General features: G+C 54.5%; 1 protein-coding gene and 1 long non-coding RNA gene across 10 annotated transcripts in view; one reads left to right on the top strand and one right to left on the bottom strand.

The window, feature by feature from the left end:
- The window catches only part of NAV1 (neuron navigator 1), a 242,987-nt gene that overhangs the window by 89,692 nt on the left and 130,730 nt on the right, over positions 1 to 22,565 (bottom strand). For all 8 annotated transcript variants that reach the window (XM_026480666.4, XM_057315710.1, XM_044377764.3 and 5 more), the window contains 2 exons: positions 5,053 to 5,155; positions 44 to 409 (listed from right to left, as the gene is read on the bottom strand). In XM_026480666.4, coding sequence (XP_026336451.3) covers positions 44 to 409; positions 5,053 to 5,155 — 469 coding nt within the window. The remainder of the gene's footprint in view (positions 1 to 43; positions 410 to 5,052; positions 5,156 to 22,565) is intronic.
- LOC113242552 (uncharacterized) lies at positions 277 to 16,034 on the top strand. Of its 2 annotated transcripts, XR_008960582.1 has the most exons (4): positions 277 to 3,585; positions 5,100 to 5,179; positions 5,980 to 11,255; positions 15,153 to 16,034. It is a non-coding gene; the product is annotated as an uncharacterized LOC113242552 (long non-coding RNA). The 2 variants fall into 2 exon arrangements; XR_003311957.4 differs by having other exon boundaries at positions 5,980 to 16,034.

The raw sequence follows: 22,565 nt of genomic DNA, 5'->3' as shown, positions 1-22,565 counted from the left end.
TGCCCTCCCTCGCCCCCTTGCCCCGCGGTGCAAGGGGCCTTACCCGGTAGTGATGTCGTCGTCCTCCGTCATGGTCTTGCCCATGAGGTCGCTGTCACTCATGTAGCCAGACTTGAGGTCCACCTCGTCCGAGTCCAGGGACTCGACCAGCTCCAGGCGGGAGATGTGGCTGAGCTTGCTGGGGCTGCGCATGGGCATGGTGTGCGAGTAGTGGGCCCGTTCCCCGTGCATGTACCAGGCGGGCGGCCCCTCCGAGCGGCAGCCCCCGCCCACTGAGGGCGCGTCCCCAGCCTGCAGCCGCGGGCTGGACTGGCCATAGCGCCAGGAGAGGGGGGACGAGCGGCTGGAGAGGCTGGACACGCTGCGAGGGTTGGCGTCGTCACTGTCGTAGCACGTCATCTCCAGGGAGCTGGGCAGAGGGCAGAAGGGCACTGGTTTTCATTCTGGCAGGGCCGCTCTGGGCCCTGTCCCGGCAGGCCGACGGCACTCCAGCGACCCTTCCCCCTTCCCAGCCCCTCCCACCTTGTCTGCACCTGCCCGCGTGGGCTCCACCGCCTCCAGGAGGCCTTGTCCGTGTACGGCACCCCTGGTACATGTTACCTGAGGCCGTCAGTGCGAGGGAACCAATCCCATATACTGCCTAAGCGCATAGATTTTATAATATGAGTGGGGTTTTAATCCTTTTCTACCGTTTATTTGTAAGTGAGCTGGAGGTGAACTAATCAATCCTGCTAAGCCTCCATTTCCTCGTCTGTAAAATGGGGATAATAGCATATTAGCTACTCCACAGAGTTGTAAGGATCACATAGGTAAATGTCTAAGGCAGTGCCTGGTATACACAAGCTGCTCAATAAATGGGAAAGGTCCAATGAGATCTCTTGGAGGAAGTGGGATAGACTGGTCACCCGGGCTTCAAAGGCCTTGATCATTCATTTGTTCAGGGTGTGCCTATCACCTCTTTTCTATTAATGAGCTCAGAGCTAGTTGATTCCCCAACCAGAGATGGCAAAGTCTGGAGTGGGTTACAGAGAGTAGGGGCAAAGCTTTGGGCACCTGAGACGTGCGGCCGATTCCCAGTAAGACTAGCGAAAGGTCTAAGCTGTCAGGAGAAAGCTGCAGAACCTCACCAGAGAACAGAAGCAGCCTTAACTGGAAAGAGGCGAGAACACGGAGAAATGGACAAGAGGGTGAAGACAGGATGTGCAGGGCCCGACGCCTCAGGCCCTGCTAGGCCAGGCCAGGAAAGCATGCCCAGGTTTGTGCTGGGTGACCTGACACGGAGGGGGCCTGGGAGCTGGAGAAGGAGATGCCTTTCTCCCCAGGGTCCCTCTGTATGTGGCTGCCGAGAGAAAGGCTAGTTGGGGTCTGTCTGGAGAGGTGGCCTGGATGCGGGCTCAGAGACTGATCATTCACTCAGCCCAGCAGCGCTGCCGGCCCCCATCAACCATGGGTGGGGTCTCGGTGGCTCGGCCTAACTAAAGCCAAGCAGGGGTGAATACCTGAAATAGGATCCGCCGGCCTGGAAGGTGGGTGGCTAAGGCAACCCGCGGCCGCACAGGCGTTACGCAAGCAGAGGAATCCTCACTCTGTGAGCACGTCTATTCCTTCGTCACGTTGGGGGTAAAGGTATGAGTGGGACATTGAGTTTTCTATCCTTTGGCCACGCGCCTTGAAAAAAAGAAAATCCTCCCCAACTGTCTCTACCAACCCTGAGAAAACAAGGGTTGATTTTTTAAATAAGGATTTTATTTATTTGAGATAGAGCAACAGAGAGAGTGAGCGAGAACGCACAAGCAGAGGGGAGGGGCAGAGACAGAGGGAGAAGCAGGCTCCCCAGACGCGGGGCTCCATCCCAGGACCCCAAGATCATGACCTGAGCTGAAGGCAGACGCCTAACCGACTGAGCCACCCAGGTGCCCCCAAGGGTTGATTTTTTTCGATCAACAGCAGTGGAGAAGCCAAAAGACCCTGGAACCTGAGCACGCAGGGGGTCCATCCAGAAGTCCTGTGGACACGCTGGGGACGCTCTGGCTGGGCAGGGCTATTTCTGACTGCTGCCTCTGACCCTCTGGGGGGCTTCCTGACCTGGCGCACATCCAGCTTCTCCCCTCTGGACCCTCCTTTGGTGTTGGGCGTGTGCTTCGTCCCACACTGTGTTATTTCTAATTACTGTGGACCTCGGAGCGAATGGAAGTTCCCTGAAGGAGACCAAGGGCCCGTGCGACACTCTCTGCCTCGATCACCACTGCATGTCAGCACTTTGCGCAGGGCCTGGCATGTTCTTGGGTCCAGGTACAAGAACCAATCCATGAGGAGCAGAGCCGCGACGGATGTGCTGAGTGGAAGAGCAGGGAAGTTCTCGTCGTCGGACTCCGTCCAGGGCCGCTCGCAGTAAGCGTTTAATAAAAACAAGCTGACCGTGACAATGAGATGAGGACGGGAAAGGAAAGGATGATGGTGGCCATGGTGACAGGATGCTGGAGAGCTCCAGGACAGCCCGTTTCCGTCGTCAGTCTACACTGCGGCAACAAAATTAGCACGCAGTGTGGGCTGTGTGGAGCACCCAGATCCCTGCCTTCTATTCCTGGCCTACTCCCGTTTAGCTCTCTGCACTAAAAGGGCCTCTTCCTCGGTTCTGCTGCTCTTTTTTATCCCCCCCAACACATCTCCAGACATCTCTAAGTCAGCGGGGGAGGATTCTAGCTTAAAACGTTGGTTCTTGCCTTCCAGTCCTGCTTCCGGCCCTTCAATCTTGCCCCTCTCTCTCTCTCTCTCTCTCTCTGGGGTGGGGAGAGTGGTGAGCCTGGAGCAGAGGGAGACTTTCATTTCCTCTCCAGCCCCAGCCCCCTGACCCAGACGCTCTCCTTGCTGGGGAAACGAGCCAGTAGAAATAGAGGAAGCAGGACAAAAATGAAAGCTTTCTGAAAAAGGAATTGAATCCAGCGTTAGCCTCTAAGTTCCAGAGTGAAACTAACCTGGCTGGAACCGCTCACCGGACAGGAAGCTCCCCATCAAGGGTAAAGTCTGTGTTTGTTCTGGGGTTTGGTGCCTAGCACCGTGCCTGGCATGGGTTCGAAGCTTGCAGGATACAGAACCCACCCTCCTCAGCCTGTGTGACTCTGGCAAGGGACCCCCTCTCCCCAGCCTCGGCTGCTGCTTCTCTAACACAGAGGATATGACAATATCCTGCCTACTCCCAGGGCTGAGGGAAGGGCTGATGGATGGAAAGCACTTTAAAAAGTAAAAGAGCCCTAAAAACTCAGGGAATCGTTGTTTTGGCTATCAGAGTGTGGAACAGGAGTAATATAAACCAAAGGCTAAGAGAGGAAGTGGCTCTGGGGCCACAGTAAACAGCAAAACCAGCCCAGGGCTCTTGGTTCCTTTTCCATAAAGGGAGACAGAAGCCAGAGGTCTGAGGCTCTCCCCCTCCAACCAGCCAACTTTATGCAAAAGGTTTTCGGCCTCCCTCTTCTCCAGCCCGGACAGAAAGCAAACAGGGCTCAGGCTGTCCTGCTTCACTGGCCGGCTGCTCGGAGTCAGCAGCACCAGGACACGGGAGCTGCTGCTTCTCCCCTGCTCCTGTGGGTGAGTCATTTGGGGTGTGACCCCCTTAGCAACTAAGCACTTTCTGCCTTCTTTGGCATGGAGCTGGCGTGTGCTTTGGTGCTGAGAGCTGTTCCAACAAATTCTGTGGATAGGGGAAGGAGAATGTTCAAGATTTCATCTACTCAGTCCCCGAACTGGTGAGCCCAGCTGAGTCCAGCCCCTGTCTCACTGGGTCCTGCTCAGGGCTGTAAGGGACGGAAGGTAGGGACAGATGTAAGGGGGCCAGGGCCTCCAGGAGCCTCCCCCCATGCACTCTTTCCCTCAGATGTCCTTGACCACACCCCTTTCAGTAGTCTGGGTCCTGCTAACCCCACAGAGCAGAGGCTTTGATTCAGCCTTGAAAATAGCTCAGCTATTTGGGAGCAAAGGGCTGAGAGTGTCCAATACGGAGAACAGGACAGGGCTAGGCAGAGTAGCAGAAGGAGGAGGAGGGCTGTTCTTAAGCAGAAGAACAACTAGAGCCGATGGGTGAAGGCTATGAAGCCTGATTTCTGTTCCACTTTCTGGTCATGGCAATCCCACGGTGCATGGAAATGACTGACAGTTAGTGAGTTCTCTGTCACTGGAGGTATATCAGTTTGGTCTGGCTATCACTTGGTCACACACTTGGGCTCGGCAAAGCCCCTATCCTATTGTCCTTCTGTCCCAACTTTGCTCTCATTTTCCAACCCCAGGAGATGGGGAGGAACCAATCTCTAGTCCAACTGGACAGGCCACCTAATTGCTCTCAGCCTTCCTGCTCCACACCCCCCATGATTTCCCAATCCTGGCTGTCTGCTCCCTCTCCTTCTACCCCCTGCCTGGCCCTCTGTCCCCCTTGGAGCTGACAGGATGAGCTCATTTGGGCAGCCCGAGGAGCCGGTGGGGGAAATTCTGAGTCATGGCAGAGGCCGTGGCCAGTGTGCTGCTCCAGGGAGAGGTGCCATGGGAGGGCGGAATGCCCCACACCGCTGGAGGCTGCAAGGTCTCTGCAGGGTGGGGTGTAGGGGCACACCCCCATGGCGTGGATCTGGGTGACATGTCACTGGCTGAAGAGGCAAGAGGACACCTAGCTGACAGAAGAGGGAAAAGATGCTAGCTGTCGGGATGGGCACAATTCTAGAATCCTCTAACAGCAACTTCAGGACAGGAGAAGGATAGCATCTGTAAGAAAGGAGGAGACTGGCGTCTAAGGAGGGAAAGTGGACACGGAAGGTCACACCCTGAGTCATGGGGTGGCTTCTACTTCCCATCCCCCACTCTAGTGCTTTTCAAACTCAATTGCTTAAAATGAAATCTCATGCTCAAGCGCCAGCAGATCCCAGGCAAAGCCAAGCCTCTTTTGCCGAGATGGCCAATTCTCCTCTCCCTGCAGCAGTGGCCCATGGGGCTCTGAAGCCCTGTTCTCCAGAGTGGGAGAGAGAAAGAACAATGGAGGGTGTGGCCCCCTCTGCAGCTTAGACCTACCTGTGAGTCACCTGCGACCCTCGCAGACTGGACATGGTCTCTTCCAGGTTCTGTCGAAGATCCAGGACATTCTGCACTGTCCTCTTTCTCTGGGACTCTGGGTCTGGAAGGAGAACAGAGAAGCTCGGTGAGTGGAGAACTTTCTGCTGAGAGCTGAGGGTATCAGGGAGTGGAGATGACCATGTCCCCAAGACACTGCTCCCTAGGCCATGCTGGTCACCCTGGACACATGCCCTTGAACCGCCTGATGTCTCTTGACCCTGGAAGGGGGTACCCCCTGAGGAACTGCTTCTTCTGCCTTCATTTCTGGGAGGCCTTGCTTCTCAGAGCAGAGCTCCCAGGCAAGGTTTCCGTGGTTGAGGTCAACTGGAATGTCTGCCCCAAACCGCATCTTCAGTGATACATTGGTAAACGTAGAACAACTGGCCCTCGCAGGTGGGGACCCCCTGCCTTGGAGCGTTTGCCAGTTTCTGCGGTGTAAATCCTCCTCCACAGCTCTTCTAAGCTGCCAACATGAGGTCACTGACCGCAGGCTTAGGAAGAGATGCTACCAGTTGGTTCTGGGAAGCTGGTACGAGCCAGCTCCAGCATATCACACTCCCTGAGCCCCAAGCACTGACTGGGAATGTCTGGAGTTGCTCTATGGGGTCCAGGGGGGATCATGCAGATAGAGCCCCTAAAAATGAGGTGGCCGGTGGAGAGGTGGAGGACATGTGCAGTCATTTTCTGAAGCACGGACCGAGCTCTGGGCAACAGTGCGACCCTCAGTGAGGAAGACTGTACGGGTATGGCCACCGCCCTCGGAATCCTAAATGATCAGGGGTCATTTTATTCAACTTTGGTTTCCAGGCAGAATTTTAACATGGACAGATGAGAAGACTCTACAACAGCAAAAAGCAAACAGAATTTATCCCATCTCCTTTCCAGGGTGAAAATAACATCCGAAAGACGAAGAGCTTCTGAGCATGAAGAACTCAAAGAAGTTTCTCCATCCTTCTATCAATCCATCCAGTAAACCTTATCAAACACATACTCTATCCCAGGTCTCAGTAGGCCCTGAGAACACTAAAATGAAGAGGACATGTCCCTGTCCTGTGGTTTACCTTTGACTTTGGGATCCAAAGTCACTGAATGGCATCAAATCCCCCAAGGCCTCCCTGAAAGGCAACGTATGGAGAGTCAGGGGCCTCCAGAGAGATGATGACAAAGCAGTGGAGAAACCCCAAGATTCCTGACTCTCAGGCTACTTCCCTTTTCCGCCCATCCCAAAACCCTCTGCGGTCCTCCCCTGGTCAGTCTGCCCTCTTGGTCCCTTCCTGACCCACAGACTGAGCAGGAACATGAGGTGCTTTTTGCTGCCAAAGGGAACATTTCTGCATCCCTTCAGAGGCACTTCTTCCCCCCAGGAATATACTCAGGCCGGCTGGCAGGGGGCTGCTCTGTCTTGTCGGCCGAGGGGGCGCTGGGGAGGGCGGGCAGAGAGCCAGGCGGCACCTTTGCTGAGAACCAGCTCCACACCCTGACCCAGGCACCTCTCCTCTCCTGTCCCCTCCTCCCCTCTCCTATCCCTGGGGGAGCTTGTAGGAGGCTGCTGCTGCTGGTAGGGTCGCTCATGATCAGCATCACGTATTCGGCTTCCATGCTGGTGGCAAGAGGGGACAAATGGCAAGCCTCCATGCCAGGGGCCTGAGCTCTGTCCCACAGAAGTGTCGTCACTTCTGTGGCTGCCAGTGCCTATTTATCCTGGCAAATGTCACCTTATGAGCTGCTCCATGGCTTTAGCTGAGGGCTTGGCATGGAACACAGACAGGATCAGAAAGTATACACATATATTTTTAAAGCCTGGTTCCCAAAGGCCCGTGTGGGGACTAAGAACACTGTGCCAAGATGTGGGTTCCTGGGCCAGGGCAATTCTTTCTATGGGTTTGGCAGAGACGAGGGAAAGGCGTGCGTAACCCTATGGGGTGTGCAGTCCCTAAGAAGAAGGTGACCAAGAGTTATTCAGACACTTGTGTGCGTGCCAACCCTGTGCACCTATCAGCTGGTTGAATCCTCACAACGTTTATGGGAGATTTGTGCTCTTGTCCCATTTTACAGATGGGAAAACTAAGACTCAAAAAGATGAACGAAACTGCCCAAGGCCACACACCTAGCATGTAGCACAGAGCAGAGTCAAGCCCAGGAAGAAACTCCTATTTCTTATGATCTATCACAGGGCAGCTCTGCACCGTTACTCTCAAGCACAGGGACAGCACACAGTAGGCACTCAATGAGCATTTCAAGAACTACCGCACAAAATCTGTCAAGAAATACATTAAAAAAAAGAATGGATGGGGGCACCTGGGTGGCTCAGTGGGTTGAGTGCTCCACTCTTTGTTTCAGCTCAGGTCCTGGTCTCAGGGTCCTGGGGTTGGGCCCCGTGTGCTGAGTGTGGAGGGCTTGGTGCTGAGTGTGGAGTCTGCTTGGGATTCTCTCTTTCCCCCTCTCTCTGCCCCTCCCCCCACTTAAGCACGCACTCTCTCTCTCCCTCTCTCTCAGATAAATAAATAAATAAATAAAATCTAAAAAAAAAAGAAAGAAAGAAAGAAAGAAAGAAAGAAAGAAAGAAAGAAAGAAAGAAAGAAAGAAAGAATGGATATATGTTCCTTTAGGAAGATGTCCTTTTTTTTTTAAGGAAAAATATTTAGTCCACAGGGTAGCCAGCCCCAGGAGGGCCCCTCCGTATTCTCTCATGCTCCTGGCCCTGGGGCATGGGGGTGTGGTTGTGGGAACCCGGATCTTAATGCTCCAGTAGTGACAGAGAGAGAGACACTTTCCTACTTCTCACTGCACTGATCACAGTGCCCTCCCCCCTATATCTTTTCCCTCTAAGACCACCCTACCCCCTACCTCATCTCCATGTCGGTAGAGTGGGGCGGGAATACCCCCAAAGTCTCACAGACTTGCTGAAAATTAGAGCCACAAGAGTCCTTGGAAGCGACCCTGTCCAACCCGGTCATAGGTCACAGGAGAGATGGGAGGCTGAGGTCCTGCGAGGGGGCGACCCAGGCCTCCCTGCAGTGTAGGCTAGGCGCGTACACAGGAGGAGCTGGGTTAGACCCTGACTTGCTGGAGGATGGTGACCTGGATCTGCAATCTGCTCCTAGGCCTGGGTGGGTCTTGTGGAGGCTTCCCCCCCTCCCCACCACCGAAGCTCCCTCCGTGCCCCGGCACTGCCCCCTGGTGGTCATCCTGGGCATGCCAGCCTGCTTCTCAAAGGCTCAGCTCAGGGTGCTGGCTCCTGAGAAGTCTGGCTGTGCTCCACATTCCTGGGTGACAGACACTGTCCTCAGGGTACAGTGGTAGCCCCACGATGAGAGGACTGACACGCACATACAGGGAAGGCCTCGGATCTCAAGAGGCTGCAGAAACTCTGGCTAGGTCCGGGGGCATTTGATGCTCACATCATGACCCCAAGGCAAATCTTAACTAGAAAACATGAATAAAGTTGCATTTGCAAAAGAATTCACCCCACCCCTCACCCTTGCCCACTCTTGACCTTCACACCATCCACCTCTCTGACCCCCAACTCATACCTAGGGTTCACCCCTTTCTCATTATCTCCCAGGAGGATCAGAGATGGGGTGAAGGTCTGTGGGGCACACACCATTTTGTGATGATGACCCCAAAGCTTGATGATTTGTTTTACTGGATAAGTCATGGTGCCTCGGAGGTCACCTCCATGTGTCTTGTCAAATGTTTAGTCTGAGTGTGGGGTAGGCCTAGGGGACATAATGGAGCACAGACACAGCAGAGAGGGATGGTCTGACAGCTCCTCCCCTTCCTCAGCGTCCTTCCATGTGGGATGCACTCAGGACACTCCCAGCCTGTGCGGCCTCTTTGTGCAGATGAGAAAAAGGCACTCTCCAGGCCTGCTCAGCTAGAGGCTTGCTCTTGCTGGGGCCCATGCTGTGGGAGCAGAGCACACCTGTCCCCTCCGTTGGATGCCCTGATCCAAACACCCCTCACAGCCCCACTCTGAGGGTCTGGGTATGCTCGCTCTTAACTCCTACAGAATAGGGAGGGTCCAGCTGCAAGAATGCACGCGCACACACACACAGCAGGGTTGGACAAAGGCCAGGTAGGGCTCTTGCAGCTCTGAGGTGACAAGGAGGTCTATGGGGGGGGGGGGAGCTCATGAGGTTGTCCCAGGCTGCTGCTCCAAGCCTTCCCTGCAAAAGGAGCAACCAGGGAGGACGTGTGTGCTCCTCTTGCTCAGAAGAGAGCGAGAGTCTCCCCCAAGCCAGCCATCACCATGGTAACTCACAGCTGCCACAAACCACATCACCCTCCCAGCATGCACTGGGCATCACAAGGTAGGACGGTGTTTCTACACACTGTTGCCTCTTATACAAGACCACAGAGAGCATACCGTTCATCATGAGTCTTTGGGCTAAAGGACTGGCCATCAAATAACTGGAAACACAGGCACACGCATACACAAATTCAAATAACGTCCACTACTGAATGCTCACCAGACAGCAGCCATGACCCCAAGCACTTTGGACTCCAAAGCTCCTGGTTTTTCCACTACAATACAGCGCCTCTGAACTACACAAGCCTCCAGACATACACACCTACTTGTGGTCTGGCCAGTAGTTTGTGGAAACCATTAGAATCACACGTGTGAGGGCGCCTGGGTGGCTCAGTCAGTTAAGTGGCTGCTTTCACTCAGGTCATGATCTCAGGGTCCAGGGACCAGCCCCATGTTGGGCTCCCTGCTCCATGGGGAGCCTGCTTCTCCCTCTCCCTCTGCCTGCCGCTCCCCCTGCTTGTGTTCTCTCTCTCTCCCTCTCTCTCAAATAAATAAATAAAAATCTTTAAAAAAAAATGACACGTGTACAGGTCTGCAGACATATGCACTGAGAGATTTATGTGGACCTGTCCTCCACTGTCAGTGAGGAAGGAAGACATGAGAGCAGTTGCATACGGGTCATTTAATCTGGAGAAGGGATAGTTCATCAGGAGGAAGCTCTGTGCAACTGGTGGCAAATCAGGAAAACAAGCTTCCCCAGGAAGGCAAGACCATGAACTTGAACTAGACTAGAAACTAACCAAGAAATGGAGACGCTGGGGCAAGAACGGACAGGGTGTGTAGTAGCAAGAACATAGTTCTTAGAGTTGGAAAGACCTGAGTTCAGATCCTGCACTGTCCTTTTTCGGTGTGTCTGACCCTTGCACAAGGTACCTCAGCTTGCTGCAGTTTTCCCCTCTGTAAAATGGGGAGAATAACGGTGCCTCCCTGGGAGGGCTGTGGTGAGGATGACAATGCTCATTCACGTAAAATGCTCTGCACGGTGCTTGGCACATAGTAGGTGCTCTATAAATGGTAGCTCTTATTTGTCAGAAGGTACAAAGGGGCGGGTGAGCAAAGGGCGCACACTCGCAGCGGGGCTGGAGCTGGCTTCTTGGTTCTTTCATTGGCAGGTGTGGTGCCAGCCTCACGTCTACAGCTCAGGTGGACTGTCCATCCTCCTCTGGGCCCTTGCTCTGGCTGGGGGAGGCCCTCGTCCTTGCAGGCAGGGAGTGGAAGAGCTGGAAACAAAACTTCATCCCTGAGTCATCAGGTCTGATGACAGCCCTGCACCATAGCGACGTTCCATCTCCAACCCTGCTCCCCTGGACCCCGGCTCAGCCGTGGGAGAGGCTGGGCCTCAGGGGCTTTCTCTGGCCATCAGTCTGATATAGGAGGGGATGGGGGCCTCCAATGCAGGGTAATAACCCCCCAGATTTAGGGAGGTGCAGGGAGGAGGAGGGACCCTAGGGGATCCATCACCCAGCAGTCAAATTCACCCAAGTTCTGTACAATTTTAATTAATAGCTGACAATTAAGTAAACTGTGATAACTGATTGCTGAAAATCTTAATTACTTCCACCAATGTTTCAGAAACCACGTGAGTAGTTTAGCCCAGGGCAGAGGCCACAGAGGACTGGGTTCTCTGCTGACTTCTACCCTGGCTTCTGCTGGGAGAGGCTGGGCTCCATGAGAAGCAACAGGAGAAACGGAAGTGACTCAGGGGGCGAGAACATTTTCAAGTCACGGCATTTCAGAGCTCGGAAGAATTGTCTGCCCTCTCGTGTTATAGACGGGGGAGAAACAACACCTCACTCAGGCCCAGAGCGGGGGAAGGCGTGCCCGATGTCTCCCAGCTTGTGAAAGGCAGGTATGATCCTGGCCCGGGGTGTCTCCTCGCTGGGTTGTGGGCTGGGGATGAGTGGCACTGAGATGTGTCACCAGAAGGGGTGATCAAAATGTAAATTGCGGCGGAACACCTGGTGGCTCGGTCACTTAAACATCTGACTCTTGATTTCCGCTCGGGTCATGATCTCAGGGTCATGGGATCAAGCCCCTGAGTTGAGAATTCATGCTCAGCAGAGTCTGTTTGAGATTCTCTCTCCCTCTTCCTCTGCCCCTCCCCCTGCTCGCTCACTCTCTCAAAATTAATAAATAAATCTTTAAAAACAAACAAACAACATAAATTACTGTTTGGAACAGTCTGGGGATAGATCCACTTGGATATCCAGGCTAGACTAAATGACTTGGAGAAGGAAGGATCAAGCCTCTCTCTCTCTCTCTCTCTCACACACACACACACACACACACACACACTCTCTCTCTCTCTCTCTCTCAACCACTCCCAAGAAGAAAGCAAAAAATCTCTCCTGATCCTATTCGATCCCAAGGGTGGCTCCCAAGTCTTCTCTAAACTCTAAAATCTGTCAGCTTGGGCTCCTAGTACACATGGGTCAAATACCATTCAAATAAAAGCCATTACGAACACCAAGTATTCCAGCCCTAGCCAGTGGGCCACCTTCCCCAATAATATTTAGTATGACGATCACCGAGGACGCTTGGGAGTTCACCACATCACAACCAGTATCTGTGGCTGACATGCTGTGTTTCCCACGAGGCAAATGGCCTTGGCGTCACTTCTGTCTCCTCTACCACACACCTTCAAAGTCCAGCCAGAGGAGGCGATGGGGGCCCACCTCCAGGGAGTCCTCAGCCCTCCAGGTCTCCCCCCACCCCAGGGGGTTGCGCTAGGTGGGTCCTGCGGGTTCTTGCAGCCAGCAGCCTTGCACTGATGGACCCCTACTAACCTTGACTCTCGGAAGGCTCAGTCCTGTGGTGCAGCTGGAGTGGCCACTGAAACGGACAGGTGACCCAGCCCACAAATCTCCCCTGGGCTCAGCCGAGCAGGAGATGGCTCCCTACACTTCCACCTCCCCCTCCAGCCTGTCCTCACCACCTGATGAGCCTGGAGGCCCTAGAGAGAGCACTGGGTGGGCCTCCGTGCAAGAGGCACCCCCTTCCACGGAGCATGCAGGCGGGGGACGTTTTATTCTGTTACCAATTCTGTCATTTCACTTATTCCCCCACGTAAGTCACAATATTGTCAGAGGCGGTTGTCACAGAACCCCGCGGTGTGACAAATCACACACTTCTACTTACTGAGTGCTCCTGTTCCCTAGAGGAGCTCCCGGGGCGTTTCCTCCTTGCCCCGGAGAATCCTGAATCCTCCCAATGAGCGTGGGAACCAAACTGGAGCCAGGTGTTTGTGGCCCTCCTGCGGGGTGCTGCAAGGGGCAAAATACCTAGAAAGAGCCAGGACTCAAGAGATAACATATTGGCTATACGGGTGTGAGGCAAGGCAAGGAAAACCAAGAGACAGAAGTGAAATCTAGGGCCAGAGAGAAGGGCAAGCGTGATTCACCCGTGGCCTGGGATCGTCAGGCAGGTGGCTCTGCAGATCACCCAGAGTTTTGGTTTTGATTGAATCAGAAGGCTTGGATCAGAAAGCCTCCGCAGTGTGTCTCTACTGGGCACTGGGCTAAGGGGAAGGGGGAGGCAGGGGTAGGGGGAGGATGACAGTGGGGGCAGGCTTGCTCTTCCTGAGGGCACACACTAATTAGCTGTGGGGTCTTGGATACATGACTTCCCCTCTCTGGGCCTCAGTTTCCCTATCTATAAAGTAACGGAGTTGGGGGGGGCGCCTGGGCGGCTCAGTTGGTTAAGCATCCGACTCTTGATTTCGGCTCAGGGCATGATCTCAGGGTCCTGAGATCGAGTCCCACGTCGGCTCTGCTCTGGGAGTGAAGCCTGCTTAAGATTCTCTCTGTCCCTCTTCCTCTGCCTCTCCTCACCTCTGAAAAAAATAAATGAAGGGAGTTGGGGTAGGGGATACCCAAGGACCCTAACCAACTTTGCCCATCTGGTTCTATGCTTTGTAGTTGGCTGAATCCCACATAACATCTTTTCCCCCAGAATGCGTTAAAGATACAGGTGTGAGGGTGTCATCCCCAGTGATTGTGACTCAGCAGGCTGGGAGGGGGCTGGGAATCTGCATCTTTGTAAGCCCCCAATGCAGATGATACAGAAGGTCTCATTTAAAAAAAAAAAAGGTTTTATTTATTGGGGCGTCTGAGTAGCTCAGTCAGTTGGGTATCTGCCTTCAGCGCAGGTCATGATCCCAGGGTCCTGGGATCAAGCCCTGCATCAGGCTCCCTGCTCAGTGGAGAGTCTGCTTCTCCCTCTCCCTCTGTCCCCCACCTCAAATAAATAATCTTTTTTAAAAAAAGAGTTTATTTATTCATTTGAGAGGGAGAGAGACAGAAAGAGAGCATGAGCAGGGAAAGAGGCAGAGGGGGAGAAGAGAGGCGGGGGAAAGAGAGAGGGAAGAGAGAGCGCAAAAGGTGGGGAGGAGCAGAGGGAGAGAATCTCAAGCAGACTCCCCACAGAGCGTGGAGCCACAGGGGGCTCAAGCTCATGACCCTGAGATCGTGACCTGAGCTGAAATCAGGAGTCTGCGTACCTGAATGAGCCACCCAGGTGCCCCCAGGAGGTCACATTTTGAGAAATTCTGACCTCTTGCTGCATACCACCAGAATAGTATGCCCATCACAAAACGGGGCTGATTCCCGATGCCAGGCCACTGGGCTGTGTCCTGGGCCTTCACACCAAGTCTACTCCCTGGGTACACATCCACTGTTTTCTGGGAAAGCCCACTCCTCCATCTCTAGGCTTCATATACGAGAAGTCACCTGTGTCCTTCCTGCTCCTGGGGGGATGCCGGCCCCCCTCCAGTCCCTGCTAGGGTCGCTGCTGCTGAGATGGGCCACAAGGGGGCGCTGCCGGTCCTCAGCCAGCCGTGGCCTTGCGGCTGCCGCACTGCTGCACAAGGGCAGCTCTCTTGCTCTCAGGCTTGCAAGCGGCTGCCAGAAAGGACTTTTTCCCGCCGCATTCTGCTTAGCACACTTCTTTCCTCCCAGGGATGTGCCCAGCATCCCTCCCCCGACCCCAGGCCTCAGTGTCTGGGCTGTACTATCATCCTTGGAGAAGAGCCAAGAGTTTGCAGCACCTACTTTGGGGAGCCTGTCCTATCCGTGGGGAGAGGGAGCAGTGCCTGGTTTCTGGGGTGAGCCAATCAGCCCTGGGCATGCAGAAGGTTTGCGGGGCGGTTTCCAGGGACCTGTGGGCTCCACCTGGCAAGCTGAGACGCAGGGCCAAAGTCTCAGAGAGACTCCAACAGGTCATTCTGCTCCTACACCCAGCAGAAGAAGGGTTGCCTGTGGGGAGTGGATGAGGGTTCAGATCTGTGCTCTGGAGGTCTCCCTCCACTCCTCTGCAATGGTCCTGAGGCAGGAAGCTTGCCCTGATGAGGAGGGAGGGGAGTCACCCCTGCCACAGCCCCCTCACCATGCCCAGCCCAGCCCTTTCTTGGGGCGGGGGGGGTGGTGGCAGCCTCTCTCTGGGGTGAGCAGGAGGGAGGAAGGGAGCCAGAGGGCAGCTCCCCAAGGCTGCCCAGGTCAGGCCCGCTCAGCCTTGCTCAGCTGGTGAGCAGGTGCGGCCTTTGCACGCGAACGTGGAGAGGGAGCATTAAAGCTTCAGGGAAAGCATACCTCTGCAGCCACTTCCTACTGTCTAAGGACGGTGGAGGGCAGTCCATGCGGAGGGCGGCGGGGCAAGGTGTGGACGCCTGCCTGCACCCCTGTAGGGAAGGGGTGCTGGTTTGCTAATCCTGTCCGCTTCTCTTCCCACGCCACGTCCCTCCGAATATTAGGCTATAGGACCAGAGAAAGGATTCATGAACATATTCAATCTCCTGTCCTTTGAAGACTTGGACTCCGGGCTCAGCTCGTCTCAGCTCGGAGGGCAGGCCTCCTGCAGAAAATGAACTGCCTGCCTCAGCAGAAAACAGGCCCTGCCTCTCCTGCCCGGTGGACCTCAAGGTTTACTGGCAATGTTTTCCAGCAGTGACGCTGCCCAGACCCTACATGTGACACCAGGCTCCAGTGACGCTGCTGCTGGGAGCTGGGAGTGGTTGTTACAGCCACAGTTTACACAGCAGAGACAGCGGCTGCAGGCAAAGCGGGGAGGGGAGAGGACGCACTCTCTGCAAAGGGCTGGGGGCTGGGGGCTGGGCCTGGGTGCGGACAGTGGACTTGACTGTGAACTAGTAGTACCAGTATTAGCTAACTCCTCAACAGCACCGTGGACGCCAGCCACTGGTCTAGAAGCTTCATGTATATCAGCCCATTTAGTCTTCATGACAGCTCTGTGAGGCAGCCCAGTTAGTATCCCAGTTTTACTGCTGAGAAGACTGAAGCCCAGAGAGGTTAAGTAAGCTGCCTAAGGTGATACAGCAGTGAATGACAAAGCCAGAATTGGACCCAAATAGTCTGGCTCGAGAGCTGCACTGTCCCCGCTCTGCAGCCACTAGCCACAAACGAATATCTAGATACAAAGATATACAGATAAGAGATATAATTCACAGAACAGAACAGTCACCCTTTTTAACAATTCAGGGGTGCCTGTGTGGCTCAGTGGATTGAGTGTCCGCCTTGATTTTGGCTCAGGTCATGATCTCAGGGTCCTAGGATCGAGCCCTATGCTGGGCTCCGCGCTCAGTGCAGAGTCTGCTTGAGTCTCTCTCTCAAATAAATGAATAAAATATTTAAAATCATAAACTAAAAAATAAAAAATAAAGTACAGCTCAATGGTTCTTAGCACATTTGCAAAGCTGTGCAACCACCACCATCACCTAATTCCAGAATATTTTTATCACCCCCAAAAGAACCTCCGAGCCCATGTGCAATCGCTCACCACTCCCCGCCTGCCCCAGCCCCCGGCAACCACCAGGCTCTACTTTCCATCTCTACAGATTTGCCAATTCTGGACATCTCATATAAATACAGTCATGAATACTGGGCTTTTGTGACTGGCTTCTTAGCGGGATGCTTTCAACATTCATTCATGTTGTATCAAGTATCACTACGTCATTCCTTTTCACGGCTGAATAACTTTCTACTGCTTGGATATACCATATTTTATTTATCCATTCATCATTTGATGGGCATTTGGGTCATTTCCACGTTTTGCCTATTTTATGAATAAAGCTACTATGAACATTCAAATACAAGTCTTTATATGGACATACATTTTCATTTCTCTTGGCTATATGCCCAGGAGTGCAACACTGGGTCGTACGGTAACTCTGAACTGCCAGACTGTTTTCCAAAGTGGCTGCCTTTGGGGCGCCTGGCTGGTTCAGTCTGTACAGCATGAGACTCCTGGTCTCGGGGTTGTGGGTTTGAGCCCTACGCTGGGTGCAGAGATTTTTTTTTTTTTTTAAGTCTTAAAAAAAACCCAAAGCGGCTGCCCCACTGCACGTTCCCCCCAGCAGTGTGTGCGGATTCTGATCTCTCCACATCTCTCCGACACGTTTTATTGTCTGTTTTTTTTTTTATTATGGCCATCCAAACGGGTGTGAAGTGTAAATCACTGTAGATTTAATTTGCATTTCCCTAATGACTAATGAAGTTGAGCGTCTTCTATATTTAAATTAATTAAAATTAAATAAAATTTAAAATTCAGTTCGTCATTTGCCCTAGCCACATTTCAAGTGCTCAGTGGCCACATCATCACGTTGGCTTGTAAGCACCATAGATAGAGACCGTTCCATCACCTAGAAAGTTCTATTGAACAACACTGCTAGAACCCAGGGGGCTTGGTCTATACTAATACCACTGGCTGTTTCGAGGAGGTGTTTGCCCTTGATGAACTTTCAAGTCTGGCAGCTCCACTTTACAGACGGGGTGCATCTTGAGGTTCACGGGGCCCTGCCGCTGAAGACCAGAGGCGGTCGGACTGAGACTTGCCAGAGCACAGGATCTGAGTTCACGGCAGAAGAGAATCAGCAGCGAAGGGGAGGGTGTGCTTTGGCTCTGTGCTTCTGGCACTTAGCTCCTCCAAATCCTTGACATCCCTTCCCTTCCCGGGAGCTACCAATGGCCAAGTGACAAGAGGCACTGTCTCTGAAGATACGGCTCTTTTGATGGGAGACCTGCCCTGTCATGCACCCGCCTGCACCAGAACTCCAGGCTAGGGACCTTCCGGAGTTCTCCCGCCCAGACCTTGCCGTCTTCTCCGCTGTAGAGGCTCATCCCACCTGACTCCTCTGGAAGCAGCTGGACTTCAGCGAGGGGACAAGTCGAACGGACAGACTACCAAGGCTCTTGATGTATCTACTGACCCCGAGAGGCCGCGGGCCTCCACCTCAGCCACCCACACAGGGCCTGTCCTCTGGGAGTCTGCAGCCAGGACGCTGGCGTGCACACATGGGCGTCAGGCATCGTCGGCAGTGCCCAGGGGCCTTGCTGCTTGCAGCGGACTGATTAGAAAAGGGTGACGTGGGGGTGGGCTGAGGGAATCAGGGAGGGGCTCCTGGAAGAGGTGGCCAATGATCTGAAACCAAAGGAAGGGAAGGAGTTGAGTCCGACCATGGACAACAGAGCAAGCCGCAGTTCGGGAACGGCGTAACCTAAGCCAAGGCTGAGCCGCAAGAAAGGACTGGCTCTGGGTGTTGGATGGCAGGAGGCCACAGGGCACAGAGCCGGCTTTACCACCAACCATCCTGTGACCTGGGGCAAGGTACTTAATCCCTGGGCCTCGGTACTCTTACCTATAAAATGAAATCATGGCACATGCCACCCAGAGCTCCTGCTCAGATTTCACGTCTTTTTCCCCCACTAGACTGTGATGACCTCTGGGGAGGCAGAGCCATGGCGCATTCATCCCGTATCTGCACGCACCACCTCAAACACAGGCCACGCTCCCCCACTGCTCGAAACAATACAACGGGATTAGGGGTGAGGGTGGCACGTGGTGGGAGAAAAAGCAGATGTGCAGGGGAGCTGGTCTGCCAGGACAAGGTCTGGCCAGCTTGTCTACGTGCCCATGCAGACAGCCCCTGCCGCAAGCCTAGAAAACGGTAGCCACGAATGCTCCTCAAACATCAGAGCTGGCATGGGCCTCGGAGGTTGGTGAAGGGAAGAAACTGAGGCCCAATGGAGTGGCAATGACTCAGTGCAGGTGACACAGCTTGCTGACTGCAGAGCCAGGCTCGGGCTGTAAGGAAACTCCTTGGCTCAGAGAAGGTTCGGGACAGCGTGTGGGCGATGCAGGGCCGCCCCAGACGGGGGAGGTCTCTCTGCCTGAGGAGGCTGCCCACACCTCCCTCTTCCCCAGCCCCGGCTCTGCCCGCAGAGCATCTGCTCCTAAATCAAAGAGCTGTCCTCTGCCCCGCCCGGCGGCCTCCCTGGAGGACTCACATTTCTGGAAAAGCCGACTATGTCACCGATCCCCTCGACCCTCTGCTGCCTACCACTGGGGACCCTCAGGCTCAGCCCATCTGCTGCTAGCACGTCTCTCCACCTTCAGGATGGTCCTACGACCCACCAAAAGGACCAGGCCACAGCACTCCCCATGGCTTGGGCACAAACTGAAGCAAGAAGGATCAGTTTAGCTTTAAGGACTTCCAATTAAGAAGGCAGAGAAATCCTACAGTGAAACTTAATAAGGTTTGCTAAAGAGTTATTAAAAAGCAGGCAATGTTCTCTGAGGCAGGAGGGGAAGAGGAAGGGAAGAATACCTACTCAGTATTTTCTATGTACCGAGCACGACGCTGAACACTGGTACACAGCAGTGCCCCCTTCTCCACAGTGTCAGCCACCCGTGGTCCTGAAGCCAGCGAGCCTCCTGAGTACGTGACAAGGTCAAGAGCAGCCTCACGCTAGGTCACAGTGCCTACGTCATGCCCTTCACCTCACCTCAGCATGTGGGCATTTTTTCATCTCGCATCATCACAAGAAGGATGAGTGCAGTGTGAGGGGATATTCTTTTTTTTTTTTTTTTTAAGATTTTACTTATTTATTTGAGAGAGAGCACAAGCAGGGGGGACGGGCAGAGGGAGAACCACACTCCCCACTGAGCAGGGAACCTGATGTGCAGCTCGATCCCAGGACCCTGGGATCATGACCTGAGCCGAAGGCAGACGCTTCACCGACTGAGCCACCCAGGTGCCCCATGAGATGAGAGAGCCCGCATTCACGTAACTTTCATTATAGTATATTGTCACAACTGTTCTATTTTACTGGAAGTTATTGCAGTTAATCTCTCACTGTACCCATTTTGGCAAGTGAACTTCATCAGAGGTCTGTATGTACAGGAAAAAACAGAGTGGCTATAGGGTTGGTACTATCCGGGGTCACAGGCATCCCTGGGGGACTTGGATCATGTCCCCGGTGGATAAGGGGGCATGACTATACACTTTGTCCTTTAACAGGACAGCCTGGAAGGGTTAAGTATAATTCCCCCCGTTTTATAGACGTTTGTCTCAGAGAGGCCAGTTAACTTCCTAAGGTCTACAGTGTGTGTGAATGGTATAGAAAGAATGTGAATCCACGTCTAACTCTGAAGTCCGCGCTTTTCTGCAAATGCATGATAAATGACAACACAGACAGCATCGCCAGACGCCCAGGAGGCCCTTCCTGACCGACACGCTGGACCTGCACTCTTCATAGTCACAGGAAGAGGCCTGTCCTTCAGGCCGCAGAACGAATGAGCTACAGGACTGCCAGGAGACAGGGGAGTGATGGGCGGCAGGCCAGGTCAGCGTTCCTCCACCTCCAAGACTCGGGGCCGCCAGCCAGGCCGGGCCTCGCTGGCAGTCACTGCTCCTGCCCGACACTTCCTCGAGGGAGCCCGTTCTCCCCACTGGGCTGTGTCCCAGCTCTGGAACCTACAGATCTTCTGGCCTCGGAAGAACCTTCCTAGAGCATCTGGCAGGCAGGTTGTGCGGCCCGCGTGCCAAGACCAATGGCTATGCTCGGCTGCTTAATCAGATCACTCAGAATCCTCCCCTTGCCTGTCCAATTCCAGCGCAGGAGCCTGGGAACCAGCTGTGGCCAAAAGCAGGGCTCCGGCACCACCCCCTCCTCCTGCTCCTCCCCTTTGTGGGGAACATATGTAAGGGACTGGAGGCTCCCACCCCACCTCCTCCGGACCCTGTCCAGCCCCTGCTAGCTGGAGAAGCCAAGGGGTCCCCCACACATCTGGAAGGGAAGGGCCCTCAGAGCTCCAGCACCAGGCTGGAAGCCAAGGCCCCTGGGTCCCAGTTCTAGCATGTTCTGCCACCTGGGAGCAAGCTGCTCAGCCCTTCTGGGCCTCAGTTTCCCCTTCTGAGAGAAAAAAAATCAACCCCATTCCCACACTCGTGAAAGTGGGGAAAGGGATATGAATAGAGAAAGGAAGTGAGCAGGAGCTTATGTCCTGGGCATTCTTCTCCGGAAGGTCCAGTGGGGTGGGGTGCAAGGGTTGGGGTCACTCCCCAGAGCCTTGGATCCATACTGAAGTGAAGCCCAGGGAGGGGCAGGAAAAAGCACCTGGGCTCAGCCCTCGCCCAAGCCTGGCCAGGCCTGAAGAGCCCACAGTGGCCCAGGCCCTGCGCGGCAGCCACCTCGAGACTAAGGATTGGTTACTGTTTGAATGGAACCGAATTCCCAGGAAAAAATCTCCCCTGGAGATTTCCAAGTCTGCCAAGCTACAAAGCCACATCTAAGTTCAGTGACAACAAATCCTTCCAGCACGGAGCCAGAGCCCCTTCCCCACATCCCACATCCCCCCCACCCCCGGCGGGCCAATGTGCTAGGATTTGCAGAAGAACCCAGCATGGCTTCTTCCTGCAGGAGCCCTCCAAAAGAAGGGCAGAGAAGGCATGAGAGGGAAAGACCCCACTCTGCGTGCTGAGTAAGGTCCTCGGACCAGGAGCCACACATAGGGCTGGAAGGGGTGACGAGTCAGAGGGCCAGCCTGCCCGCAGGAAGTTCCTGGGGCTGGAGTCAGGGGCTGGGGAGGAGGTAGGCATGCGCAGTGAGCGGCCTGCCCTCTAGGCCCAGGGGCAGTGGGGGCCTGTGTGTGTGAGCCCCTGGGAGGAGGGTGCTGCAAGATTGCCCTAGGCACACATGGGAGGGCCAGCTGCCCTTTGCTCGTCATCTTCCTCCCTGGTGCAAGGAAATGCTCTGAAGCCATGGAGGCTGGAGCAGGAGGCCTGAGCGTGGAGGAGGCTGGCCCGGGGGGTAAATTTGGAACTGGGACCAGGCCAGGCTTCCAGGGAAAGTGGATAAGAAAAAGGAGTACTTAGGGCCTGGCCCGTCTTGACTCTTGGAAATCCATAAGCTCCGTTGGCAGAACTGATCTCCTTTGCCCCTGTCTGGATGCAAGGAGGTAAATGAACATTTATTCAACGCCTACTGTGTGCCAGGCCCTTCACATTCCTATGTCATTTAAGCCCATAATACCCCTGTGAGGCAGGCCCTTTGAGAGCCCATTTTGCAGCTGTAGAGACCGATGAGCAATGTGCCCTAGGCCTCAGCTAGGAAGCAGCAGGGCTAGAACTAGAACTATCTTTCTGATTCCACTTCCAGGGCTCATCCCCATGGGTCACGTTGGCGACTGTGCGTCTCACTCATCACAGATTTTCAATGAGAAAGCAACCTAACAGAACAGAACCCAGAGATAAAGAGCCTAGCTATTCATGGCTCTCCTGATTAGCGCCTAATACCTGTTCTTAGGGACATACTGCCGACCGAGGCTATCACCCCTGGACTCTGAGGCCCAGCTCCTCCTGCCGCTGCTGCAGCCAGGGCTGGGGGCCCCAGACGCGTTCTCCCTGCAAATGAGCCCCAGCCCGTCTCGGGGCAAGAGGCCCAGGCAGCTGGTGACCCCTGCCCCCACCCTCCCAGGGGTCATCCATCTTTAATGAGACAGAGGACGATGAGGGGGCACCCCGGCCTCAGAAGAAGGGTCAGAGAGAGATGGGGAATCAGCTGCGCGTGCCTAGCTCCAGCGGCACTCAGCAGCCCGTGGTTCATTGACAAAGGGGAGGTCTTCTGGCCCTCAAGGTTTCTTGGCCACGGCTCCCACTCCCCGTTACATGGAGCAGCCCCCCTGGGCCCCTAGTCCTAACTGGGTGAGCCCCAGTGATGATTTGGGGGCTGCGGCTCTCCTCCAGCTCTGTGCTCCGTGCTGAGGGCGGTTGCCATGGGAACAGCTGGCCAAGGCTGCTCCTGGGGACAGGGGTGGGTGCTCCTGGGGACAGGGGTAAGCAGTCGTGACTGAATTGATGTCTGTGCGT

Source organism: Ursus arctos, unplaced genomic scaffold (genome assembly GCF_023065955.2).
Source record: "Ursus arctos isolate Adak ecotype North America unplaced genomic scaffold, UrsArc2.0 scaffold_2, whole genome shotgun sequence".
Classification (NCBI taxonomy): Eukaryota; Metazoa; Chordata; class Mammalia; order Carnivora; family Ursidae; genus Ursus; species Ursus arctos.
Note: the sequence above shows the minus strand (reverse complement) of the source record. Positions and strands in the feature narration are given on the sequence as shown.